At 37.7% G+C, this 24,595-nt stretch overlaps 1 protein-coding gene across 2 annotated transcripts in view; it reads right to left on the reverse strand.

The window, feature by feature from the left end:
- The window catches only part of cntn4 (contactin 4), a 229,651-nt gene that overhangs the window by 111,423 nt on the left and 93,633 nt on the right, over positions 1-24,595 (reverse strand). For both annotated transcript variants that reach the window (XM_079841184.1, XM_079841185.1), the window contains exon 5: positions 2,567-2,662. In XM_079841184.1, coding sequence (XP_079697310.1) covers positions 2,567-2,662 — 96 coding nt within the window. The remainder of the gene's footprint in view (positions 1-2,566; positions 2,663-24,595) is intronic.

The raw sequence follows: 24,595 nt of genomic DNA on the forward strand, positions 1-24,595 counted from the left end.
TCACATCTACTTATTAACCCTAATCTAAACCAAGCAGCAAGTTTCTGACACACATGTTGTTTCCCAACTGGATTTGAATTAAGGTTTTTTTTATTGATTTTCATCCTAAAAATAGCTCAATGAAGGCTTTACCAGCATATAATCTTTTTACAACTGTTACTGTAGCTCTATCAGCTCTGTAGAGCTTGCTACTAATCTCTTTGATATCAGTGTCTTTCCTTTGTCCAATTTATGTAATACATCTGCGCTGTGCTATTGTTTAAAATCTGTCTTATCACACAGCTTTTGGATTGAGTGAAACTTTTTTAGTATCTCACTTTCAATTTATGAGGTAGAATTTGAATTGAATCAGCAACAAGACAAATAATGAACTCTTTCCCCACCATTGACAAAATTCTTCGTCATTTATGACAACGCTTCCCTGCCATTGACAAAAATGTATGGGAAATCCATGTTTTCACTGTAATGCAGTAGGACTTCTGAAAGAGTACAGAATCTCCAGATCAAAACACTGGCGAAGAAGCAGAAACAAGTGATAGAAGCATTGGGCCTCAATCATTAAACTTTTGTAAATATACAGTATAAGTCAATTCGGAGTAATTTGCGTGTAAAACGGACCTTCCCGAAAACTCTTCTCCAGATTCACAAACACATCCGATTTGATCCACAATTAGCATAATCCCTGCCCATGAGTTACAACTATGTAAATTCCGTGTCCAGGAACGCTGTGGAAACTTGTGGACTCTCTTCTCAGGTTTGGTTCCAGTATAATGCATATATGCTAAAGAGACTAATTGTTCTACAAGTAGGATTTGGTTGGTCGGTGTAGTATAGTATTTGTCCCTCCTCCACTGTGATTGGACGACTGTGTAAAAAGTGACAGTTTTCAATTTTCGCTACAAAAATAAATAAATAAAAATACAGGGCAAACTAACTCATGAAATATTATCAAAATGCACTGTCATCAGTTTGCCTAAAAGAACAGAACATTTGAATGTTTTACGCACCATTTACACGTGGTAAGGAGCAGGTGTACATTTCTTTCGTATCACCCATTGACTGTAAAAAAATATGGACGTAGTGTCCTTGACGTCCCCCATAGGATTCTGAAAAGCAGTTTTGAAGCGTAAAGTAGGGACGAGTTGGCCGTTGCCATCTTGGCAGCGCGTCACCCTGCGTCACACCCGGATAACTGAAAACGGGCAAAGAGGCGGGACGTGGGTGGAGCTGAGGTGACGTGATGACTAACACACAGCAGACAAACGACAATCCACCTGTCACTCAAAGTGGCCACGCCCTTAATTATGCAGAACTTTAAGGCTTTATATAATGTAAACGAATGAGTTATAAAAAAATTCACCCCCCTCGCAGTTGTCATTAAGGGCAAAATTAGCTGTATAGACCAAAACCACAATTTGTACCAGACTGTAAACATGTTTTTCTGCTGTAAAGTTGGGCATTTTAACATGGGGCTCAATGAGATTCTGCTCCCTTTTGGAGCCTGTCCCTAGTGGCCAGTCGATGAATTGCAGTTTAAGTCACTTCCGTATTGGTTTCAAGAGAAACTGGGGAAGGTTGCCGCTTTGTACCAACTTACAAAACATTTTGAAAATACGACATTTTTTATGAATCCGAAACTTGATGTTCATCCATCATGGTCCGTGATGTATATTAATAAATATTAAATATATTAAATAAATACCCCATATGTGTGTGATAACATGTTTATGGACGATTCAATCCACCTTATTTTTCATTTCTACATGACGCAGAAAATTCCATTTCAATTCAAATGTAAGTATTCAGGAACATTCAGCAATCAGAATGGCGCACAAACCTGTCAGGTTTGAACAGTTAAAAAAACACAACACTAAAATATATTTTTGGATGCTGTTCTCATTTTTCAGTTTTTCTTTTTGGAAACCTCGGCTTCACAATGTTAATTAGCTCACATTACAAAAGTACAAATGCTTTGGATCCTTGCCACTCCTCAAAAAAAAAAAAATGTGAAAAGCACCTATTGTGCAATAAACGCTAACAAAGCACTTCTTCTAACAAGCAACACTGCTGGCACCATTAATAAGCAGTTAAATCACACGCTGCTGGCTAATTGATAGAGGCCATCAAAGTGATGGCAGAGTTAATGAACATTTCATGTCGGAGGTAGAGACGTGAGATTCGGCAGAGAAACTCTGGGAGAAATACATGGGAGGAGCAGCCCAGCATGGATGAAATGCTTGATGCTTCAGGGTTTTTGTGTAACGCAGGAAGAGAGCAATCGTGATTTATGGCTTTCTGACCTGCATCCCTCGTTCGCAATGGGGAAGGATGCTGCTTGATGCTACAGGGAGGAAGGTGAGGGTGGAAGAGGGTTTGCACACAAACAGCTCCGTCTCCGGAGGGCGGCTGGGCTTGCCTACACACGCTGTCAGAGAATTGAGAGATGCTGATGGGATTATATGATCCGCAGATTGGACAACTGAGTGCCGAGAGACAGCCGGAAGGTCTCTCCTCTGGAAAAAATGAGGTGTAAATGAAATATGAACGAGCTAGAAGTAGTACTGACCTCCAGAGTGAGGGGGCGGCCCGCATAGAAGCACCACTCCTTGCCCTTCCCGGACAGACACAGAATTCCGCTTGTGCGTTTTGAAGTTTTCCAGGTCTTAAAAAAAGAGGAGAGAAAAGACAGAAAAAGCATTACATTTATGCTAAATATATGCAGCGCACTGAACCTGATTTTCTTCCCAAAAAACTATTTATGCTACAATCAGCGAGCCACACAAAGTTGAAGCCTTGGAGGAATGTGTATAGACGTGGTAAATAGCCTTCAGCTGGACTGGGGGCTATATCACCACCCATTGCTTCTGTTTATTGAGAAAGCTTGAGCCTCTTGCTGACTCAGACTAGAATAAACGGTGGGAAAAGTGCGAGGGTGAAAGTAAAATTCAAAAAGTAGGGGCCAAAGAGACTGGGAAAATGTCTAGCACATATATTACTGACATCTATGACACCCTGCTGCGTTTTGAATATGATAGTGAAAGTAGATTTTTTTTCTTCTTTTTTGTGCAATACACTACGACTGCATTGCAATGTGTTGCTAAGGTGTTTTATATGGATGTTAGTGCATTGCTATTCAGTTGCTAAGGTGTTCTCAGTTGCTAGGTGGTTTCAAAGTCGTTTTAAGGCAAGTCAGTTCACTCTGCGCCCATTTTGGTAACATCCCCTGGACAGCTACATCAATGTCAACTCGAAAGACGTACCTATACATACAATTCACTGCAGTTTCCGTCTGAAATAAAGCACTAGTGGCAGTAAAACACAAACGACTTTAATTCTTTAATTCTTATGATTACAGATGCAGATTATTGATTATTGCACAATATTATGTCCCCAAAGCATTTTACCATAGTGCATGATTTGTAAACTAAAACTTTTGACATTTGCATCACATAACTTGCTCCGTATGGCTTTTCTGATATTGTAAACTTGCTAAGGAGCTCACCTGGTACAGCATTATATTTACGATGAGAGCGCTCGACATTAATCCTGTGAAGCTTGATAAAAACTTGCAAAAGCAAGCTAAAATGGCGAATGCATTCAGCAAACGCGTTATCTCATCTCATGTTTGCTTTTGTTAATACATTCGTTTAGGTTTATGTTAGGGTTTAGTGTAGGTGGTACATTATTTTCAAACACGATAGAGCCTTAAAGGGTTAGTTCACCCAAAAATAATTCATTAACATGTTGTTCCAAACCTGTAAGATTTTCAAGATCTTTGGAACCCAAATTAAGATCTTTTTAATAAAATCTGAGAGCTTTCTGTCCCTCCATTGACAGCTACGCAATTACCACTTTCAAGCCTCAGACAGGTATAAGACAACATTCAAATAATCCATGTGACTTAAGTGGTTTAACCTTAGTTTTATGAAGTGATGTGATGCACATATACCTTGAACTCTCGGTTGATTAACCCAAACCTTGCTTACTTGAGGTATGCTGGTTCCAAAAACAAGTCCTGGAGTAAGTCCCGGGTAAGACATTCTCAACAGAGCGATGATTTTTCAATCTTTTCGTTTAATAAGTAAATTGTTTGTTCGATGCTAATTAATTGAATGCAGATCCATGAGAGGAGATGACAATAAAATAAATAATAAATATATTTCAATTGAATTAACATTTAAACTTTACCTTGTTATAATATTGCTTTTGAATTCATATAGAATATTGTATATTATATAATTGTAACTATATAACACATTTAGTTATATTAATATAAGTATATCAATTATATAACACACATCTGAATACCTCAAACTAACCCTGGAACATAACCTACTCTGGAGCAGGTTATGTTCAGAGAGTGAGTTGCTATGGCTTCTTACATATCCGAAAGTTACCTTTGTTTTTGGAACCGAAAGTTGAAGTTATCCGCTTACATACTCTTAAACATATCCAGGTATGCTACATAACCTGCTTCTGGAATACCCCCCAGATGAGTAAATTTCTAAGCAAAGTTTAATTATGGGTATACTCAAAAACAGGTGTTAGCACAACACAACCTTGCGTGAACGTGACTGAACAGAGAATGAATGTGAGGGTAGAACTTAAATAGCAAACACAAACAAGACTATATAATAACAACACACAGATGAAAAACCAATGACACAAATGAAGAGCGGGAAAACTGAACTAAGGAACCATGTGACAAATGAAAACAAACTGAAAGTCCATGAAAACAGGGGGGTATTCCAGAAAGAAGGTTATGTGACATACCTGGGTATGTTTAAGGGTAAGAAAGCGGATAACCTTTGAAACTTTCGGTTTAAAAAATGGAGGTGACTTTCAGGATATGTAAGTAGCCATAGCAACTCACTCTCTCAACATAACCTGCACGTGTCGCTTCATAAAATTGAGGTTAAACCACTGGAGTCACACAGAAGTCACACTGGAGCCTCCCTTTCGAAGCACATAGAGAAGCTACAGTGGCCAACACAGGACAAAGATGTCCTCTTCTGAAAGAGCAGAGAGTAGCTAGCGCTCTATAGAGCAGTTTGTCCGTTTGGGGCCACTGTAGAAACATGGGGGCGCAAAATGGCGACTTCACTGTAAGGGTACCCTCATAAATATTACACACTGCACCTTTAAGCTGGCAAGTACATATATTAAAAGCTCAAAAAAATTAAAACTGTCAAGATTATATTTCCGCACAGTTTGATAATGTAGTAGTATCAATATTTTGCTGCTTTAGCTCAAATTCCACAAAAAAATTGTTTGGGTTCAGCTAATGCAAATGCATGTACTAAAGAAAATAAATAGACAATGCTGCTATTGGCTCTTTTAACTGAATGGCAGAACTTGGGTGTCATTTTGTCAGTTGTAGGTCAGTTCACTATCCTTAAAGTGATAGATCACTCAAAAATAAAAACTATGTCATCGTTTACTGACCCACATTGTCATTCTGTAAGACTTTCTTTCTTCTGTGGATACAAAATAAGATTTTGAAAAGTGTTGTAGTGATTTTTTGGTGATTTTCTTTAAAAATTCAATAGGGTCCAAAGTTATTTTGGACCCCACTGATTCTCAGTGTACGGACAAAAACACATCTTTTGTGTTGCCGCATGATTTGAGATATCAATCATGTCTGTAGCACAAACGGTGTGGTCCAAGTTTAACACCAAGGCTTAAAGGTTTTTAAGGATTTCTTTACTAAGGATGGCATTGTATTTAAAAGCTCACAGACAGACCTCAGTCACAAAACATCAAATCTATAATCACCAGCAATGTAATTTTACGATGCTTTAACAGATCGTGAGTAAAGATGAGGACAAAATCAATGTGTCCCTCCAAACAGAAGAGTGCTCCTGCCCAACTGTGGCGATGTTTTGCTAAGCGTGAGCCACACATGAGTGCCTTTAATGGCTCCTGCAGTTATCAGGCCCCCTCTGAGTTGTATTCATCACAAAGCATGCCGGCAACCATTACAAAGCCGTTCCAAAAAAACGCATCAGAAACTGAATTTCCTTTCCTTTGAAACTAATTTAGATTTGACAATTGACGGAAAACAATAACAAGTCACAACAGCTTCCTGCTTGTCCCTTGCGCAATTGCTGCCTAAAATCATTGGGAAAGGTAATTTGTAAAAGCAGATCGAATGCATGGATGGGCGCTTTGTAAAGTCTCAGGTGGGAACTGTTAAAATGCGCTTCATTACCGAATCTTTTATTGTTTTTCAGAGACAAAAATGAACAATTAGATGATGCACCTATGCAATAGTCTAGCCACTGGGGCTAGTTGTCACAGGAAAATTACATGGCCTGTATCTCACTAACAAATACACAAATGCTCTGTTGGTTTCAAACTAGGGTTTTTATATTTAACAAAAACCAAAAACATAAGAACATTTATGTTACTTCAATTAAAATGAATTTAAAGCTGGGGTAAGTGCTTTCTGGTAACCGATGTTGATTTCAAATCACCAAAACAAACACGGCCCTATTTTGAAAGCTCCGCCCCACACATATGTAACCCAGGCAACGACTATGGCGGAGGCTATGATGTCGTCAATAAGTGAAAGCAATGTGCGTTACTATGGTAATCCAGGTCGAATGTTTAGTGAAAAAGTCATCCCTTACAGTTCTCATGAACAACTCGATAGCACGAGCACAACAGTCCAACTAACGGACATATTACAATTATGACAAGATTAGAGGGTTATATCGATCATGAAAAAACAAACATAAATTAGGAGTTTATTATCTTACTTTTCGGACACACTTTGGGAGCTGACGCTTGAAACAGACAGTGAGGAAGTTTAGACGCTCCAGGCTTATACGGTGTGGAAATTAATGGGTAATTATCATCACTGAAGTGAACCACAATATGATCGCAAAAGCGAACATGACACATGAGCATATTCAAGCAAAAGCCAGCATACTGTATATTAGTCCTGTGAAACAAAACAAAACCAATGTTACTCGCCTATCGAGAAGAAATAAAGCAACCTCGGCCTTTGCTCCCTGAGTTCTCTCCAGCGCTGGAGAGTTCCGATATTTACACGGGTCGTACTTCATGCCTGATCGTAAGCCTTCTTTTGTTCCACAGATATCTTCCACATTTGTTTTTATCTGCCATCTCTCGTGTCGTGTCTTTTGAATAATGACGTGCACTGGGCGCTCTCTTCTCCCCGTCATTAGTAGACAGTAGACACACCCCTTACTGCTGATTGGCTACAAGTTTGTTTTGGTACTCGGCCTGAGACACTTTACTAAAGCAGTTTTGAAATACCACTTACCCCACCTTTAACAGAAATAAAACAAAATATACAAAAAAAAATATTTCAGCTTCCAAGTAGATATTTCTTATTTTCATTTCATTTAACATGATGGACTAAAATAACTGAAATATAAATAAATAAAAACTATATAGACATTATTTTTAACGGGAACACTGGAATTTATTTAGACAACAAGCGTCAATAATATAATAAAGGCAGATTGTCACATTTATATATAAAGGCAGGTTATCATACTGTATGTGTGTTATATAATTCATTTTATCGAAAGCATTAATTGCAATATCACCACATAAATGGCTTGATATTTTTGTATATTACAATGTACACTTCTGCTGTTTTATAATCATAATTTTGTCCTTTTTTTATTGTCAGTTTCCCAGTGTGACAACTTGCCCCGCTATTATAATATTAAAAGAGCATGTGTTTAGTGAACTGTATCTTTTTAAGGTACGTGTCTATCCAGAAATTGGCTTTCAATAATAAACCTACAGTACCATGAGAAATATTCACTGGATTAAAAAGTGTGAAAACGTCCCCACTGGAAAAAACGAGGAAATTGAGAAAGTTCATGAATTAATTTGTTTAATTCCCACATCTAAAACCCACAACTAAATTCCGCTCTCTACATGACTGGAATAATCTCGAAATGATTTAACATTAAATCACTGAAGAGAGTTTTTTAATGGCATCCCTGTTGCACTTCTAAGGATCAAAAATATAGATGCTGATGTAAAAAAATTCTGCGAGACCAGCACGCTTTTGAATTGGAAAGCGTGAAGTCAGCTTTGCGAGCCCCCGCTGTCATCTTTCTCAAAGGGATTCTGCAGTCGCTCAGCTGAAAAGTACATCAAAGTTCAGAGACCCCTTTACTTGAGTGACTCACGTTGAAGAACACCTCACAACTGGCCTCATCTAACAAAATAATTACCAGGAGCTCTTTTATATATCCTAAACAAGCCTGTATTCAGCAGCACTAATTCTCACGCCACATGCTAACGCTGACATTTAATGGCACATATTGCACAAATCAGAAGAATTAACCCACATTAACCTCATCTCCAATGATCCTGGTTCTGTGGTGTCACCTGGAGCACTGATGCAGAGATGAACGGCTCTTTATTGGCTAAATCAATGCTAAATCTTCCTCAATCTTCCTCACTTCCCCCTAAACACAGACCAGTGATTGGTTCTGTTTCAGGGCTAGATTTAAATTCAAAATGATGGCGTTCAATGGTTTATGAAGATGACTGTAAGGTCAGCTAGGATGTGTCATGTTGGCTAATTATTTCTTAAAATATAAATTTCGTTTTAACCCTGGGAGTCAGTGGCAATTTGAAACACTGGTCTTCTATTAAGGAAAGCAGTACTTGTGCATTTTTCACAGATTAATATGAGACTGCGGTAAAGGCTCACACCTCTGCAATGAGCAGTTTGTAATGAAGGAGTAATTTATGTAATTGCTTTTTCACTGGGACAGAGAATCAGCATCAATGAGCTGTTGAAACCATGCTGGTTATTTTATTTTTCAACGGATGATGGTAAATGGGTTAGAAATTACACTAAATTATGTTGAAACTCACACTGATTTTAGTAATTGGTTATAAACATATTGTGTCATTAAAATTCTCACTTCGTACAAAAAAACAAACAAAAACAAAGTGAGTGCTTAAATTAAAAAAATAAACATAAAAAAATGTATCAGGACAGCTGGGCCTTTTTCCCTAAAGCCCACCAAATGCTGAGCTTCCAAAGGCCACTGAAATGAATTCAAGTCACAGATGTGTCATGAATTGTATGAAGCTTATTGACAGACTGTTAATACTTGTAATACTCGCAAGCTAATTACCCTTATGAATGTCAGGGCATAGCCGGGAATGAGGCATGCAAATTATTCATCATTTGTTCATATTAATGTGACACAATGTTCGAGTCTTTGTTTTGTAAGGAAATTACAAAAAAAATTCTGATTTAGTATCTGCTCGTGTAAAACCAATGGAAGGAACGGGCTTTACAGTGTCTTCAATCAAACTGAGTCTTTCTTTCATTACTAATCATCGTGGAGACACTGGCAGGTGGGCAAACAAAAGGGGAAAAAATAAGATAAAACAAAAACCGATATAACTTAAAAAGTGCACCTTCCCTCTGCATGAGCTCACCACCCTTTTGAAGACTACTGCCTTTATAAAGTTTAAAGTAAAATAGAATTAAATATTACAAATATTAAACATGAATGTGAAATATGCCACATAAAAAATGTTTACTACCCTAAATATGCATGCTTATATAGTACAGTATATATATATAAATGATATAGTGTGTGTATGTGTGTGTATATATATTGCATATATGCTATATGCACTAGCTCCGCCAAACAATGCCTGTTTGGGAAAAACAAGATTTAAAAATAGTGTGTATTTCAACGTTTTCAGTGGCGTAGTCAGTAAAGCGTAAGGCTTAAATCTAGGTTTTGACGCGATCGACCCGGGTTTGAATCTGCCTTTTGCAGAGCTCGCTCTTCTCCCTTTTCCTATCACATATCACATCGGAAAGGCATTTACTTTCAATACGAAAATGTTCTAAAAATGGAAATAAAGTGCCTAACGAAATGTTTAATAATAATAAAAGCATTTATTGGATAGGGTTAGGGATAGGTGTAAGGAGGGCTTTTATTGTCCCATTAAGGCGCCATCCATTTAATCATTTTAATAAATATAATCATTTACACTCTGTTATTAATGCATCCTGTTTATGTACAACAATACTGAGGTGCAAATAGTATGTATGTCTCAAAATAAAGTATAAATAGCATCTAATTACTTTTTACACATATTGCAAATAACTACTTTTACATGGTGTAAATAGAATATATCACTATTTGCACTTAGTGTAAATAGCAATTATTGCTAATAGAATTATTGTAAATTGAATCTATTTAGTGCAAATAGCCGCTGCCTTTTTATAAAGTCACACTGTTCAACAGCGACACCCGCAGGTAAAGTTACATTGACTTTAACAGACCCAGTGCAGAGAATTTAATTGGATACGATTGGTTTGAGCGATAAATCCCGCCTCTTGTTACCGTGCACGTTCTCGAATCTTTCTGAATAAAGATAATGATGCTGTTAATAGGAAGACTAATTAGAAAGTAAGAAAACAACTCAGCCACTTAGATATCACGGCTTTATGTCACGTCAAAATCAAACTTGAAATGGCCAGACTGTGGGGGGTTTTCAGCAAGCAATCAGCTTGGTGAAATTAAAGGTACATCTTTGTTTCTATGTCTGTGACCAGTGTGTACAAGCTTGAGTAAGTTGACTATTAAAAAGAAAAGCTGAATATTAGTTCACAAAAATGTATACATTTCATCAAGTTAGTGTTTTTAGGCATGTTTACGTTTATTCCAAAACAATAACTAAAGGCAGTACACATTTAAACAATGTATATATTTTGTTTAAATGTGTACTGCCTTTAGTTATTGTTTTGGAATAAACGTAAACATGCCTAAAAACACTAACTTTATGAAAGTTATACTTGGGTTTAATAAATAGAACATTACATAGTAATTGTAAAAATACAAAATATAATTGTATTTGGTCTATATTTTTACTGTATGTAATGTTTAGGAAATATAAGTGTAACAGGGACATAACTTTACATTTGATATATAAAGAAGTGAGGACTCTGCCAATTTAAAACACCACACGACACCACTGAGATATATTATGTATTTTACTATGAATTTTATATACACATATAACTTAAGTTTACACATTAACTAAACTTCAAGAAAAATCCTAGCTGTAGTACCTGGATTGTGGCCAGTAAGCAGCAAACCAAAAAGCGTGCGCTTGAGCACTCATGATTATAACCCTATTGGATTCTACCTCAACATGATGGGAAGGCAACAAAGGGCTAGACTGCCACTTTCATGTCAATGAAACACAGGATGTTAGATAAAAGACTAACAGAAGCCATAAAATTGAGAGCCTACAAGAACAAAGTGGACAAACACATTCAACATCTAAGGTACTGAATTAATTTGAGGCAGGGAAAAAAAGAAAAGTGTTTTTTTGGGTATATTTTGGATAAAGATAAAAGCCATAGTGATTTTGAGAGGGGACATATGGTCGTCCGAGTGGGGCACACCAGTTTTGATCGCAGCCGGTTTACCTTTATTGGGCTACTGACAAGCCGAATCTTGATGTCTCTATAGTGTTTTTTGTCTGTCTTTTTTTGGGGAGGTTACAAGTGGTGCTCCCCGCTCCATAAACACAGCAAAAAGAGCAAAGGGACTATTGTTGTTTAAAGTACTCAGCGGGCTGTTTTCTCCAGGAAAGCGCGCAGCTGAGGTTTTTCAAAAAGAAAGTGAAATGAAGGGGGGAGTACTTAAACAAATGCTTTTTTTAATATACACAGCTGAAGCCATTCACTTTTTTATTTCCCCTGAAGAAACGTGGCATAAAAGCACCCCGCACCAACCGCTCACATGAAGAGACAACTTTAAAAAGAATACACGAACACGCATCCCCATAAACAGTCGGGGCTGGGGGGGATCCAGATGGTATTCATTTAAACAGCTCAGGCAAAGGAAATGCAGTGTTATAAAATAAAAAATGTGGTAAACAGGTATTTAACATGCACATGCATACTCTAAATCAGTGCTTCTCAACTGGTTTGGCTTCAGGACACAAATTTTACATTAAACATTAAGTAGCGCCCACGCATTTTCAACTGCTTAAAGTACACAACTAGTCATGTACTTAGAACCAGATATGGATATTTAAGAATAGTATAGTTACACGTAAAGGTCCAACAACTTGCAAAATGATAAACATGACAAATTGTACATTGTACATGGCCGATATCTTATCGTTTGCGACATACCGGTAAAAATTCTCCCCACGATACAAATTAGTCTTCCCGCGATAATAACTAGGGATGCACCGGTTGACCGGCCAAAAATCGGAACCGGCCAGTTTTTGCTTCTAGCGCGCGATCGGCAACCGGTTTTATTTGTATTTTTCTGCCGATTTTTCCGGAAGTGCGCCGCATGCACATACGCCTATATTGCAATCATTCGCGAACATGTCACTTGTGTGTTACAAACGGAAACTGGAGAACCGAGGGAAGAGACGAGATACGCTGAAGGGAATGAAGAGCCGCTTTCCTGCGTGAGCTGAAGTTGCGCGAGCTTACCTCTCCGCGCCCTGCACAAGTGCAGATAGTGAGCGTTTGTTCAGCTCAGCTTCTCACATGTTGGATCGGATGAGAACGAAACAGACTAACTTGTGACAAAGCCGAAATACTTCTTTTTGAAACCTAAAGAAGAACATGCATGCACTTTTGAAATGAAATACTCTCAGTTCTGTAGCCTATAGGATGATCATTTTTATTTTACCTTAAAATTACATTGACTTAATTTGATTAAAAAAATCACCTGCTGTAGTATCTTAGTTTTTTTCGTTGCACTTAACATTTGATTTAACATTTTGGAACTTTGGTTTTATTTAATTTCACTGGTAAAGACTTTTTTTCTTTACAATGAATTTAAAAACAAATGCTGATTTAAGTAACATCTTTGTTTGGATTGCACAATATGCAGTTGCCTTTAATTTCACCTTTCAGCCTTTTCATTTCCAATTCAATTTCCGGTTAATTTCAGATTGCGGACTTGTTTTCATTAGCCAAAAGCCAATTTAGCCTGTTAAATACCAAAAAAACATCTTGTTCATGTATACTTTCATTCTTTTATTGTGTAAAAAAATATATAAAAAAATCGGAAATCGGAATCGGCCAGTTTTCTTGAAAAAAATCGGTATCGGAATCGGCCATGTAAAATCATGATCGGTGCATCACTAATAATAACAACGATAAAGCCTAGTTGATGATGCGACCCATTCGCAGCTCATGTGCAGAGCGAAAATAACACTGGCAGAAGCTGCGGAGGAGTTTATCGCTAAACGAGGAGCTACCTCTACAACCTGGAACCTGTACACACAGATATATTTTCACTCGCTGAGCACAGGGACTGAGCACTTGAGAGATTTGTTCTTTGTCAAGCAATCCATAAAGCACACTATTTCAGTTATCTCGATGAATGTACAGTGTATCTGACGCACAGTAAACACTAGTGCAAGACTGAGAGCGCTACGTGTTTCTCACACACTCAGGGTGCCTTCACACTAGAACTTTTGGTGCGCACCCAGGTTCGATTGACGTCAGAGTTCGGTTCGTTTGGATGATGTGAACCGCTATTAATGACGTATGATTTGATAAAAAATTGTTTTTGTATGTTTCACTCATTTTCCTGGCGAGCGTGACTGATGTACTGCAAGCAGAGAGCTGTAAATCTCATTTCTGCTCATCTTCAGCGGTCTTGAGAGAGCATTTGCAGTACATTCGCGGCGGATAGACGCAAGTGCCATTACGTACTGAAGCTTTGATAACAAAACCAACTGTTCAAAAAAATATATATAAAAGTGAGGTGAGCAACGCTATGCACTTCGCCACCTTCTCGCTCGCCGTTGTTACCAAGCAATGGGATAAACAGCTGCTGCTTTGATGACGCAAACACACCCCGGTTCAGACCCAAATAATATAATATGAACACAGTCCAGTGGGAGCAGGGGGAGGGGGGAGCAATCGAACTCGGGTTCGGTCCAGGCAATCGAACCAAGTGTGAAAGCATTCTCAAAGAGAGAGCGAGAAAGTCTACATGTAAACAATATTCTTTGTTGTATTTTCTGTAAATAACAGCGTATTATTCAGCCTTTATGAACAAAAAGAAACTAATGAGCAAACGGCAATCTCATTGTGCTCATCTTTTACCGTCCCTGTTTTGATTTCAGCAAATCAGTTCGAGTGGACGCTGACAACGTGGTTAATATTCATAAACCCAGCAGTTCTATCTTGAAATCATTATTTGCATTTTTTTTTTTGTAATCTGAAGACATGGTTGGGATTATTACTATTACGTTTGCACCATGAGAATATGAAAAAGTACAGAATCTATATTTACATTTCAAACTTGTCATTGATTTGAATTATTATTGATTGTATTGTGCGATGTTATACAGCACAGTTGCACTATTTAAACATTACCACTTTTACAGAAGTAAAATATATATCTGCAACTTTTCCATTTCTGAAAAGGCTGTTGTTTGGATTTGCACGTTTTTTTTAAATTATTTTATGTAATTTGTATATTATAGGAGCCTATTGATTATGGGTACATTTTACTTTAGATCAAGGTTTGTTTTTCTGAGGCTCTCTAGAATGCACGCAGCTCTCACTTGTAGGCAAAAACATGAGGAATGGTACTACATTTATATTGTCATTGATATCGTTATCGCAATAAATACCAGAAAATATTGTGATACATTTCAAGTCCATATCGCCCATCCCTAATACAAATAAATAATTGAATCCTTGATAAACCCCAGAAACACATTTTATTCTAAAATCAGCAGCAAATCCATTCCCATATTAGCCATGATGCTACAGTGTAAAACTGTTGCTATATTTCAATGTGGAAATTCTCAATTCTGCCCAAAAAACCTTAATGGGAATTTATTTAATGTCAAATCACGAACATTTGGGTAACACTTTATTGTCCTTTATGTGCCCTGTTACATGTTACATGTAGTCACTTTAGTAATACCTATCAATTCTGTGTAATTTCATGTAACTAATCCAAAGCCAAACCCTAATCCTAACCCTAAAGTAATGAAGGTCGTTAATATTACTCAGTACTTAAAAAATAATTACACTGTAAAACTGACCCCTTAGAATAAACTTCAGGTTTGCATTATGGACTGAGAAGGCTGAAGATGTAATGTCCCTTAAGCACTTTCCTATTCTGCAATTCATAACAGTTGAAAATGAAGAGAAACGACACCACTGAAAAAGTTCTAGCTCTGCAAAACCGATCTGATGGGATGTACAGTAATCTAAATGAACCTGACTATCAAGTGCCACCACTGTGGGTGATCATGGTCCTAGTGAGCCGTTGCATCTTTATAAAGACTGGTGAAACATGCGACCCTACCACCACAGGAAGGAGATATAATATTCAAATCAGACTTGCAGAGGAACTCCAGCTGTTTATCACTGTCAATTGGGACAGAATAAAAAGAAAATCCTCAAATACTTGATTACCAGCTCTCGCTCTCTCTATTCATAAGATTTTTACACTTATGAATATTTCTCTTCTTCTTAAGGTTTGTCTGTGCTACAGGGCACATTGCAAGCAGATTCCACTGGTTGTGATTGGCTGCATGGGATTCGGCTCCTTCCCACTTAACGCCAGCTCACTTTAAGTTCTCTTCGAATGTACTTCGCCAGGTCTTCTTTGGCCTTCCTCAATTGGAACAACGATTGATGCCGACGGCTGACAATGGATGGCGATTGCCGCATAATGTAACGGGCCAGTTTCATGCGACGCTCCGATACAATACAGGAAAGGATGCGGGTTTTAGCCCTGTTGAGCCATGTTGAGCCAACGATCCATGGGCGTGACTATGATAATGTAAGATATGCTGAGGCTACATAAATAGGCATACATAAATTCCGTAGCAGAACTAGGCAAGTGGAGCTGGGGAAGGTAGCGGGCAGTTTTCAGGGGAACACTAATAGCGCACTGCAGGACTAGCCTGCAACAAACATTGAACCAGACTATTTAAATGTTGAGCAAGCAATCTCATTGGTTACCGAATCAACAGAGCTTGTGCCATGCAGTATTGGTGTGATTGTTTGCAGTTTGCATGTAAAGGACCTAACAGCCTGCGCCCTCTATGGTTTGATGACTGAACTAGAAAAAATTATGACACAATTATGAAATGCAAATGATTAAAGGGATAGTTCACCCAAAAATGAAAATTACCCCCATGATTTACTCACCCTCAAGTCATCCGCATACTTTCAGATGAATACAATCGGAGTTATATAAAAAAATGTCCTGGTTCTTCCAAGCTTTATAATGGCAGTGAATGCTTGTTTCTGTTTTGAAGTCCATAGAAGTGCATCTATCCATCATAAAAGTGCTCCACGTGGCTCCCGGGTGTTAATGAAGGCCTTCTGAAGCGAAGCGATGAGTTTGTTTAGGAAAACTATCCATATTTAAAACTTTACAAACTGTAATCTCTAACTTCCACTAACTGTCGTACACGCGTTCACGAGAGACTGGCGTTCCAGCGTATGACGTAGGCTCCGGTGAGAATATGCTAGTTCTCACGAGAACCAAGTTTTGAGAGAGCTGTAAATCTAATGTCTTCAGCGTTCTTTAGAGCATTTGCAGTACATTTGCGGCAGATAGACGCAAGTGCCATTACTAGGGCTGTAGCGATACACTAATCTCACGATACGATACTCGATATTCAGCTCACGATACGATATATATATATCACGATATTCAGCCAACGATACGATTCGATACGATTCGATATAATACGATACACTTACATAATTTTCTGAAAGATTTAAAGGGGACAGAGTGATTTTGGTGACATCTTGTGAGTGTTTCATTTACTTGGATTGAATTAACTGAACTGAAAACTAAAATCATCAATTACATAATATATGTCTCTGACTGGACAGAGAGTCTACAGCTTGCAAATGCTGGACAAAATGAATCAAAGATGTGTTGAGAAAATTAGTTCCATTTATTGAAACAGTGCAAACTGTAGCTTACAAGCCTTTGAAAAGTAAATAAAGTGCAGTATTGCAATTAACAATGGAGTTTTAAAAAATTGCAGCAAGTGGCCTGTTCTGAACAGTTTCTTTGACAGCTTTTTTAGCTTGACACTGACATTTGGTAGTATTTCCAGAGTATTTCACGTTTGTGTCACACAGCTTGCAAATCAACCGCGATGCTTTGTCTAAGTCAAGGGTCTCCAACCTTTTTTCATTTGAGAGCTACTTTTTAAAAAAGAAAGTCAAAGAGAGCTACTCATGTTATATAATACTTAAAACTCTTAAATAATGCATCATAATTCTCATATTAACAACTATCCAAACTGTTTTACACCTGAAAGAGTATAGTAGTAGTTCCAGTAGTCGGTACAATACCACTATTGTTTTATTATATATGATGATAATCATAAGTAAATAATACATAAACATGTAAAGGCTGTATGCTGTTTAAAAGTAAACATTGTTTATAAATGAAAGATCAAGTGAAAAATAAGCAACCATTAATAATTATATAATTAGTATTATTTATTTCATAATTATTATTATTAGTAGAGACGTATTATTATTACATAGAGACGTAGCTAAATGTACTGTAGGCTACAATCTGTAGTCAATCTCTTCACGTTAAAACGAACTTTTATTTTGACGGGATGCCGTGATTACCAGTGTCTGTGTTCATGATGATATGACAGTGGGTACGCGTCTTATTCAGCTCCCTAGTTCAGTTAGGGCACTGATCAGGGATCAGCCCATTGACTCATGTCCTGATCAGTGCCCTGACTTCTGAACCAGGAGCAGAATGAGACGCAGCCAGTTTTCTCAAATGAAACGGTAAATTCTCATGAAGTGACGGTTTATGCGTTCATGTCGGCAGAGACTACAAGAGCGAGTGCGCACGCGCGGCGCTCGTCATCCACACAAACGCAGAACATGCAGGAGTAATATTTAAATAGTATTTTGCAGTTTATTATTTACAGCCACTAGTATATATTCGGCTTCAGTCTGGAGCCCTGCGCTTAAATGAACACGGAAGCGACTGAACGCAGCTGCTATGGTGAGCTATTTTTAGAACAGACCCGCGGGCAACTCCTGTAGTCCTTGCGGGCGACTCATGTTGTTGACCCCCGAGTCTAAGTCGTCGCTTTCCTTCTTCTTTTTAAACCCGAAGTGCTCCCACACATCTGCTTTTAAGCATGAAGGCGCTGGATTTATATTCGCCGCCATTTATTTGAATCTCCTCGCTCTGACTCCGTAAACAAGAAGAGGTAGACGTCGGCGTAAAGTTAGTAGTACGGGTAACTAGCTCTACAGCGGTACTAGCGGCTGGCTGACCAAATCGCTCTTCCTGCAACGCAAATGGGGGTAAACACGGGGATTTGAATGGGACTTATGTATGTATCGATACTCGCGGCTTAAAAATCGATACTTTCTTGGGAGAAAAAATATCGATTTATATCGCAGAATCGATAAAATTGCCCAGCCCTAGTCATTACGTAATGAAGCTTTGATAACAAAACCAACTGTTCAAAGACAAAAATATAAAAGTGAGGTGAGCAACGCTATGCATTTCGCCACCTTCTCGCTCGCCGTTGTTACCAAGCAATGGGATAAACAGCTGCTGCTTTGATGACGCAAACGCACCCCGGTTCAGACCATAGACTGTAAAAAAATATGGACGTAGTGTCCGTGACGTCACCCATAGGATTCTGATGAGCCGTTCTGAAGCGCAATGGTGGCCGTTGCCATCTTGGCAGCGCGTCATCGCGCGTCACTCCCGGATAACAGAAAATGGGCAAAAAGGCGGGACGTGGACGGAGCTTAAGTGACGCGATGACTAACAGACAGCAGATAAATGGCTATCCACCAGTCACTCGAAGTGGCCACGCCCTTAATTATGCAGAACTTTAAGGCTTTATATAATGTAAACGAATGAGCTATAAAAAAATTCACCCCCCTCACAGTTGTCATGAAGGGCAAAATGAGCCGTATAGACCAAAAGCACCATTTGTACCAGACTGTAAACATGTTTTATTCTGCTCTAAAGTTGACCATTTTAACATGGGGCTCAATGAGATTCTGCTCCCTTCTGGATCCTGTCCCTAGCGGCCAGTCGATGAATTGCAGTTTGAGGCACTTCCGTATTGGCTTCAAGAGAAACGGCGGGAGGTTGCCGCTTGGTTCAGACCCAAATAATATAATATGAACACAGTCCAGCGGGGGCAGTGCGGAGCAATTGAACTCAGGTTCGGTCCAGGCAATCGTCCCAAGTATGAAAACATTCTCAAAGAGAGAGCGAGAAAGTCTTATACCCCGCAGAATTGACGTCCTACATGTAAACAATATTCTTTGTTGTATTTCTTGTAAAATAACAGCATATTTTTCAACCTTTATGAACAAGCAGAAACGAATGCGCAAACGGCAATCTCATTGGCTGGTGCTCATCTTTTACCCTCTCTGTTTTGATTTCAGCAAATCAGTTCGAGCGAACGCTGGATGTGGTATTCATGAACCCAGCAGTTCTATCTTGAAATCATTATTTGCATTTTTTTTTTGTAATCTGAAGACATGATTGGGATTATTACTTTTGCTGTTTTTAAAGTTTTGTTTTACTCTATCCTCTGCGCTTCCGCGTTCGTCACCGGAACTTACGCTATGCCTGTGTCCTACGTCCTATGCGCGAACGACAGTTATCGGAAGTTAGAGATTACAGTTTGCAAAGTTTTAAATATGGATATTTTTCTCACACAAACACATCGCTTTGCCATAGAAGGCCTTTATTAACCCACAAGAGCCGTGCGGAGCACTTTTATGATAGGACTTTTTAATTTATGGACTTCAATGGACTTCAAAACAGAAACAGCTATTCACTGCCATTATAAAGCTTGGAAGAACCAGGACATTTTTTAATATAACTCCGATTGTATTCGTCTGAAAGAAGAATGTCATATACACCCAGGAAGACTTGAGGGTGAGTAAATCATGGGGTAATTTTCATTTTTGGGTGAACTATCCCTTTAATTAAAACTGCAAAAGGGCAGCACACAAAACTATCAAACCCATGTTTCAGCCAATGAAATTAGTAATAACTGAACTGTATAAAACTGGAACATATAAAAATGTAAATTTGCCTCAGTATAAACCTAACACTTACGAAGAATAAAGTATAGACTAAATTATATACAGTTCACAATTGATGAAATCCGAGAGCTTTCTGACCCCACATACATAGACTGCAACATTATTACCAATTTCAAGGCCCAGAAAGGTAGTAAAGATTAAAACAACCCATGTGAATACAGTGGTTTGACGTTAATGTTATAAAGCGATGAGAATATTTTTTTTTGCGCAGTCTTCTACGCTGTTCACGTTGTAAAAAAAATACTGAGCCGGCGTAGAACCCGGAAGCACTGTACTGTGTTTACAATGTGAACAGCATCAGAGACTTACACGGACGAGAAGAAATTGTTGAATATAGTCATTATTTTAGTTTTTTTGCACACAAAATTAATTCTCTTCACTTCATAACATTAAGCTTGAACCACTGTATTCACATGGACTATTTTAACAATGTCTTTACTATCAGAAATCTCTCGGATTTAATCAAAAATATCTTAATTTGTGTTCCAAAGATGAACGAAGGTCTTATGTGTTTGGAACGACACAAGGGTGAGTTATTAATCACAGAATTAAAATTTTTGGGTGAACTAACTGTATGACACTGTGGTTTAATCCTTTAGTTCTAGTACAGTTAATAACATTCACAAAAACAATCCAACAATTTTTAAGATGGTTGAAACTACTGCTAAAGAGTCCAAACCTCATCGTTACTGAGATGAAGCCCTTGTGACAACTAGACCTGATATCTTCACTACATACAGTAGATAATGTCTTCAGCATTCACTGACCCATCAAATAACATCAGCTGAACTGCAAAATATTCTATTCCACCTGTCACCACAATGTTCAACATGTTGTTAATGCTATAGATACCGTTTAATTTCTTACCAAGTCAAAAATAACTTTAATTGTTATTGCACATTAAGAGCGAAGTCTTTTTCAAGGTCCAAATATGAAAATGAGAAGATGGTACATATGTGAAATACGATTAAGACGCAGCACACAGCCTTCTCTATCAGTGGCATTTTAATTAAAAACATTCTGCAATTCCCCAGAATGCAATTACTGCTTTAGGGATTGGTGCATCGACACTGACAATTTTTTCTCATTTCCTATGCATCTACTGACAACCCTTTCAATATCTGCGTAATTCATCCAGTCCTATTCAGAGAGAATAATAAAAAAAAAACATTTTATCACATCCAATGAATGTCTCTTTAATAACATGTACTTTTGATAATTTGAAAGCACACAAAGGCTCTGTACAAGCTAACACCAAAGTAACCATAAATGTATTTTCACACATTAAGTGATTTTCACAGTCATTTATTTGAAAAAAAAGGCAGAGCTGTTTAAAGACAAATACATTCTAAGAGACGCAAACTAGTTCATGAGCCACCTATTATTTCTAAAGCTAGTCCTGACAGAACGCTGCTAAAAGTCTGCATAAAAAGCACACTTTTGTTCCAAAATTACATATAAAAAAAGGCTTATGTGTCTGAAATGGCTGACTAGCTATTTTCATTCCTGTGTTAATGTATTTCTTAACCAAAGAAGCGCAACAGTCTGATGTAAAAATCCATTAATTTTCTCCATATAGAAATGTATTTTTAATGATAACATCAGTGTATTAACAGAATCACTGAACTCTAAATTTCAGGTTGTTAAGGAATGATATATGTAGAAACCAGTGTGTTTTCAAATGTAAAAAAAAATTTGTTTAAATGCTGAATTTAGGGTCATGAACTACATTACCCACAATACTTAGTGAGAGCTCAACAGCAAGTTATACATTTTTCAATAGATTTATATTAACATATTTATATATTATTTTGGTATCACTTTAGTTTAATTCTAGTAAGTAAGTTAGTCAATTTTATTTATAGAGCACATTTAAATTCAGCTTACACTGACCAAAATGCTGTACAAAACAATCACAAAATACATTAAAATAAAATTAAAAATAATTAAAAAAATAAAAATAAAAATAACAATCAAAATTAGAATAGAAAAACAGTTACTAATCCATAAATTAATAAGCAGGAAATGCTAAAACGTAAAGATGTGTCTTGAGTCTAGATTTAAAATATAATTCTCACTATTAACTAGTCGCTCATTGGCATGCATGTTACAAGGATATTGGCTGTTTATTAGCACTTATAAAACACATATTAATGCCTTATTCTGCATGACCATATTCTACATCCTTAACCCAATACCTAAACATATCAACTACCTTACTAACTATTAATACGCAGTAATTAGGAGTCTGTTGAAGCAAAAGTCATAGTTAATAGTTAGATAAAAGTGAGAATTGGACCCTAATCTAAAGTGTGACCTTTACTTTTCATTCATTTACGTAATTCACAATTCCTTATGAGATAAATATGAGTAGTACATTTCCATGAAAGACGCTCAGTATACCGCCTAGCTTTTTTAGAGAGCATTTTATTAGAGAAAAATCTGGGTATGCCTGTGAGTGCAAGATTAATTTTTAAATTAAAAAAATGTATACATTAATTTGGTCAACTTTTAGCGGTACACTATCATATAAATGACCTCAATGCTTATACGTATAAACAAACAGCCACAAACCGCCAATTTCTCCATGATACTTTATGAAGCTGTCTGAAATTCTCCTCCATTTTCCTCCATCCACTTTACAGCATTAAAATGAATTCAAGTGGGAAATATGACTTCCTGACTTCACCTTTATGCATTCTCATGCACAACGTGGTCTCCTACAAATTCTCCTGCATTAGATACCAAATTAGAAAATATCCCATCTAATAACATCAGCTGCCCTTTAAATTATTCTCTTGAACCTGCACCACTCCATCATGCGGCGGAGTTAATTAAGCTATGGAGAGAGTAATAAAGAAGATGGATGTGGAGCAGTCAGAGACGCGTGCCCCGACCACACGACAACAACTGAAGCCTAGTAAGGTCAGAGACCAGCGATTGATGGATCTGTCAGCCAATCGTCTTACGATGACAGCGGACTTCCTCCCCACAGAATTGGATTGTTCCCTGCCCTGCAGTGCCATCGTCTTCAGGCAGTGGCCTTGCTGGGAACAGAATTAAATCGGAAAGGCCCGTTTGTCATTTGCTATCAGTGTCATATGCAAAGACGGGTCAGCCAATCAGTGTGATTTTTCATGATAGTCATGATAGGGGTGAATTCCATAGTTATAGCAATACACTTTCAGTTCTCAGTTCCAATTTTGGTACCAGAGCAAAAACTGTTGAATTAAGTACCCGTTTTGTCCCGTCGATCATCGCCATTTCTGATTCAATGGCATATTTAAACACAGTTGTCAATCCAGAAACTTTTCAGTGTACTTAGCAGCATGAAAAACTAAAATTGTATTCAGATATTGAATGGGTAATAAACAGAAAGCATAATCACTATATTTGTCAATTTATAAAGCACAAGCTCACTGAATTCTGCACTTCCGAGAACTTACAATAATAATAATAATAATAATAATAATATTTTTTTTACATTTATATGGCTTTTCTAGGCACTCAAATCGGTTTACATTTGGGGGGGGGGGGGGTCTCTTAAACCCCCACCAATGTGCAGCATCCACCTGGATGATGCGACGGCAGCCATATTGCGCCAGAATGCCCACCACACACCAGCTTATTGGTTGAGAGGAGACAGAATGATGAAGCCAATCAGTATATGGGGATGATTAGGAGGCCATGATGGACAGAGGCCAATGGGCAAATTTGGCCAGAATGCCGGGGTTACACCCCTACTCTTTATCAAAAGACATCCTGGGATTTTTAATGACCACAGAGAGTCAGGACCTTGGTTTAACGTCTCATCCGAAGGACGTTGCTTGTTAGTATAGTGTCCAGCAACACCATACTAGGGTGTTAGCTTGGCCTCACTAACACCTCTACCAGCAGCAACCTAGTTTTCCCAGTTGGTCTCCCATCCAGGTACTGACCAGGCTCAGCCCTGCTTAGCTTCAGTGGGAAACCAGTCTGGGCTACAGTGTGATATGGCTGCTGGCACAATAAAATAAGCTGTCTTAAAATAAAATAAGGCATTCCGGTTAATTTCTCACATTGTACATTCAGGTTGAGTGCACTACATTATGGGGTATGGCATTTCACACAGAGTGGTATGCACATTATGTAGTAGGTAGTGCTGTCAATCAATTAAAAAATGTTTACGAATTAATCACAATTTTTTTCTGTAATTAATAGCGATTAATCGCACCTAACATTAAAGTGTTTAATATATTTTGATATAGTCATACATTTACATTTAATCTCCAAATGAATAGAAACAACATAAATAGAGTATATTTAAATATTTGATCAAACAGGTAGGAAATATACAGAAATTAAATAAAGTTATGAAACACTTCACAGTCTTCACTGCATAAATGATACATTAAATATAGATTAATCTTTATTAAAGCTACAAAAGTTCAGTCAAGAGCAGTGAGTGGTTTTCTCTTTGTCTTTTATTTAATA

This window comes from Gobio gobio (assembly GCF_949357685.1).
Source record: "Gobio gobio genome assembly, chromosome: 17".
NCBI classification, from domain to species: Eukaryota; Metazoa; Chordata; class Actinopteri; order Cypriniformes; family Gobionidae; genus Gobio; species Gobio gobio.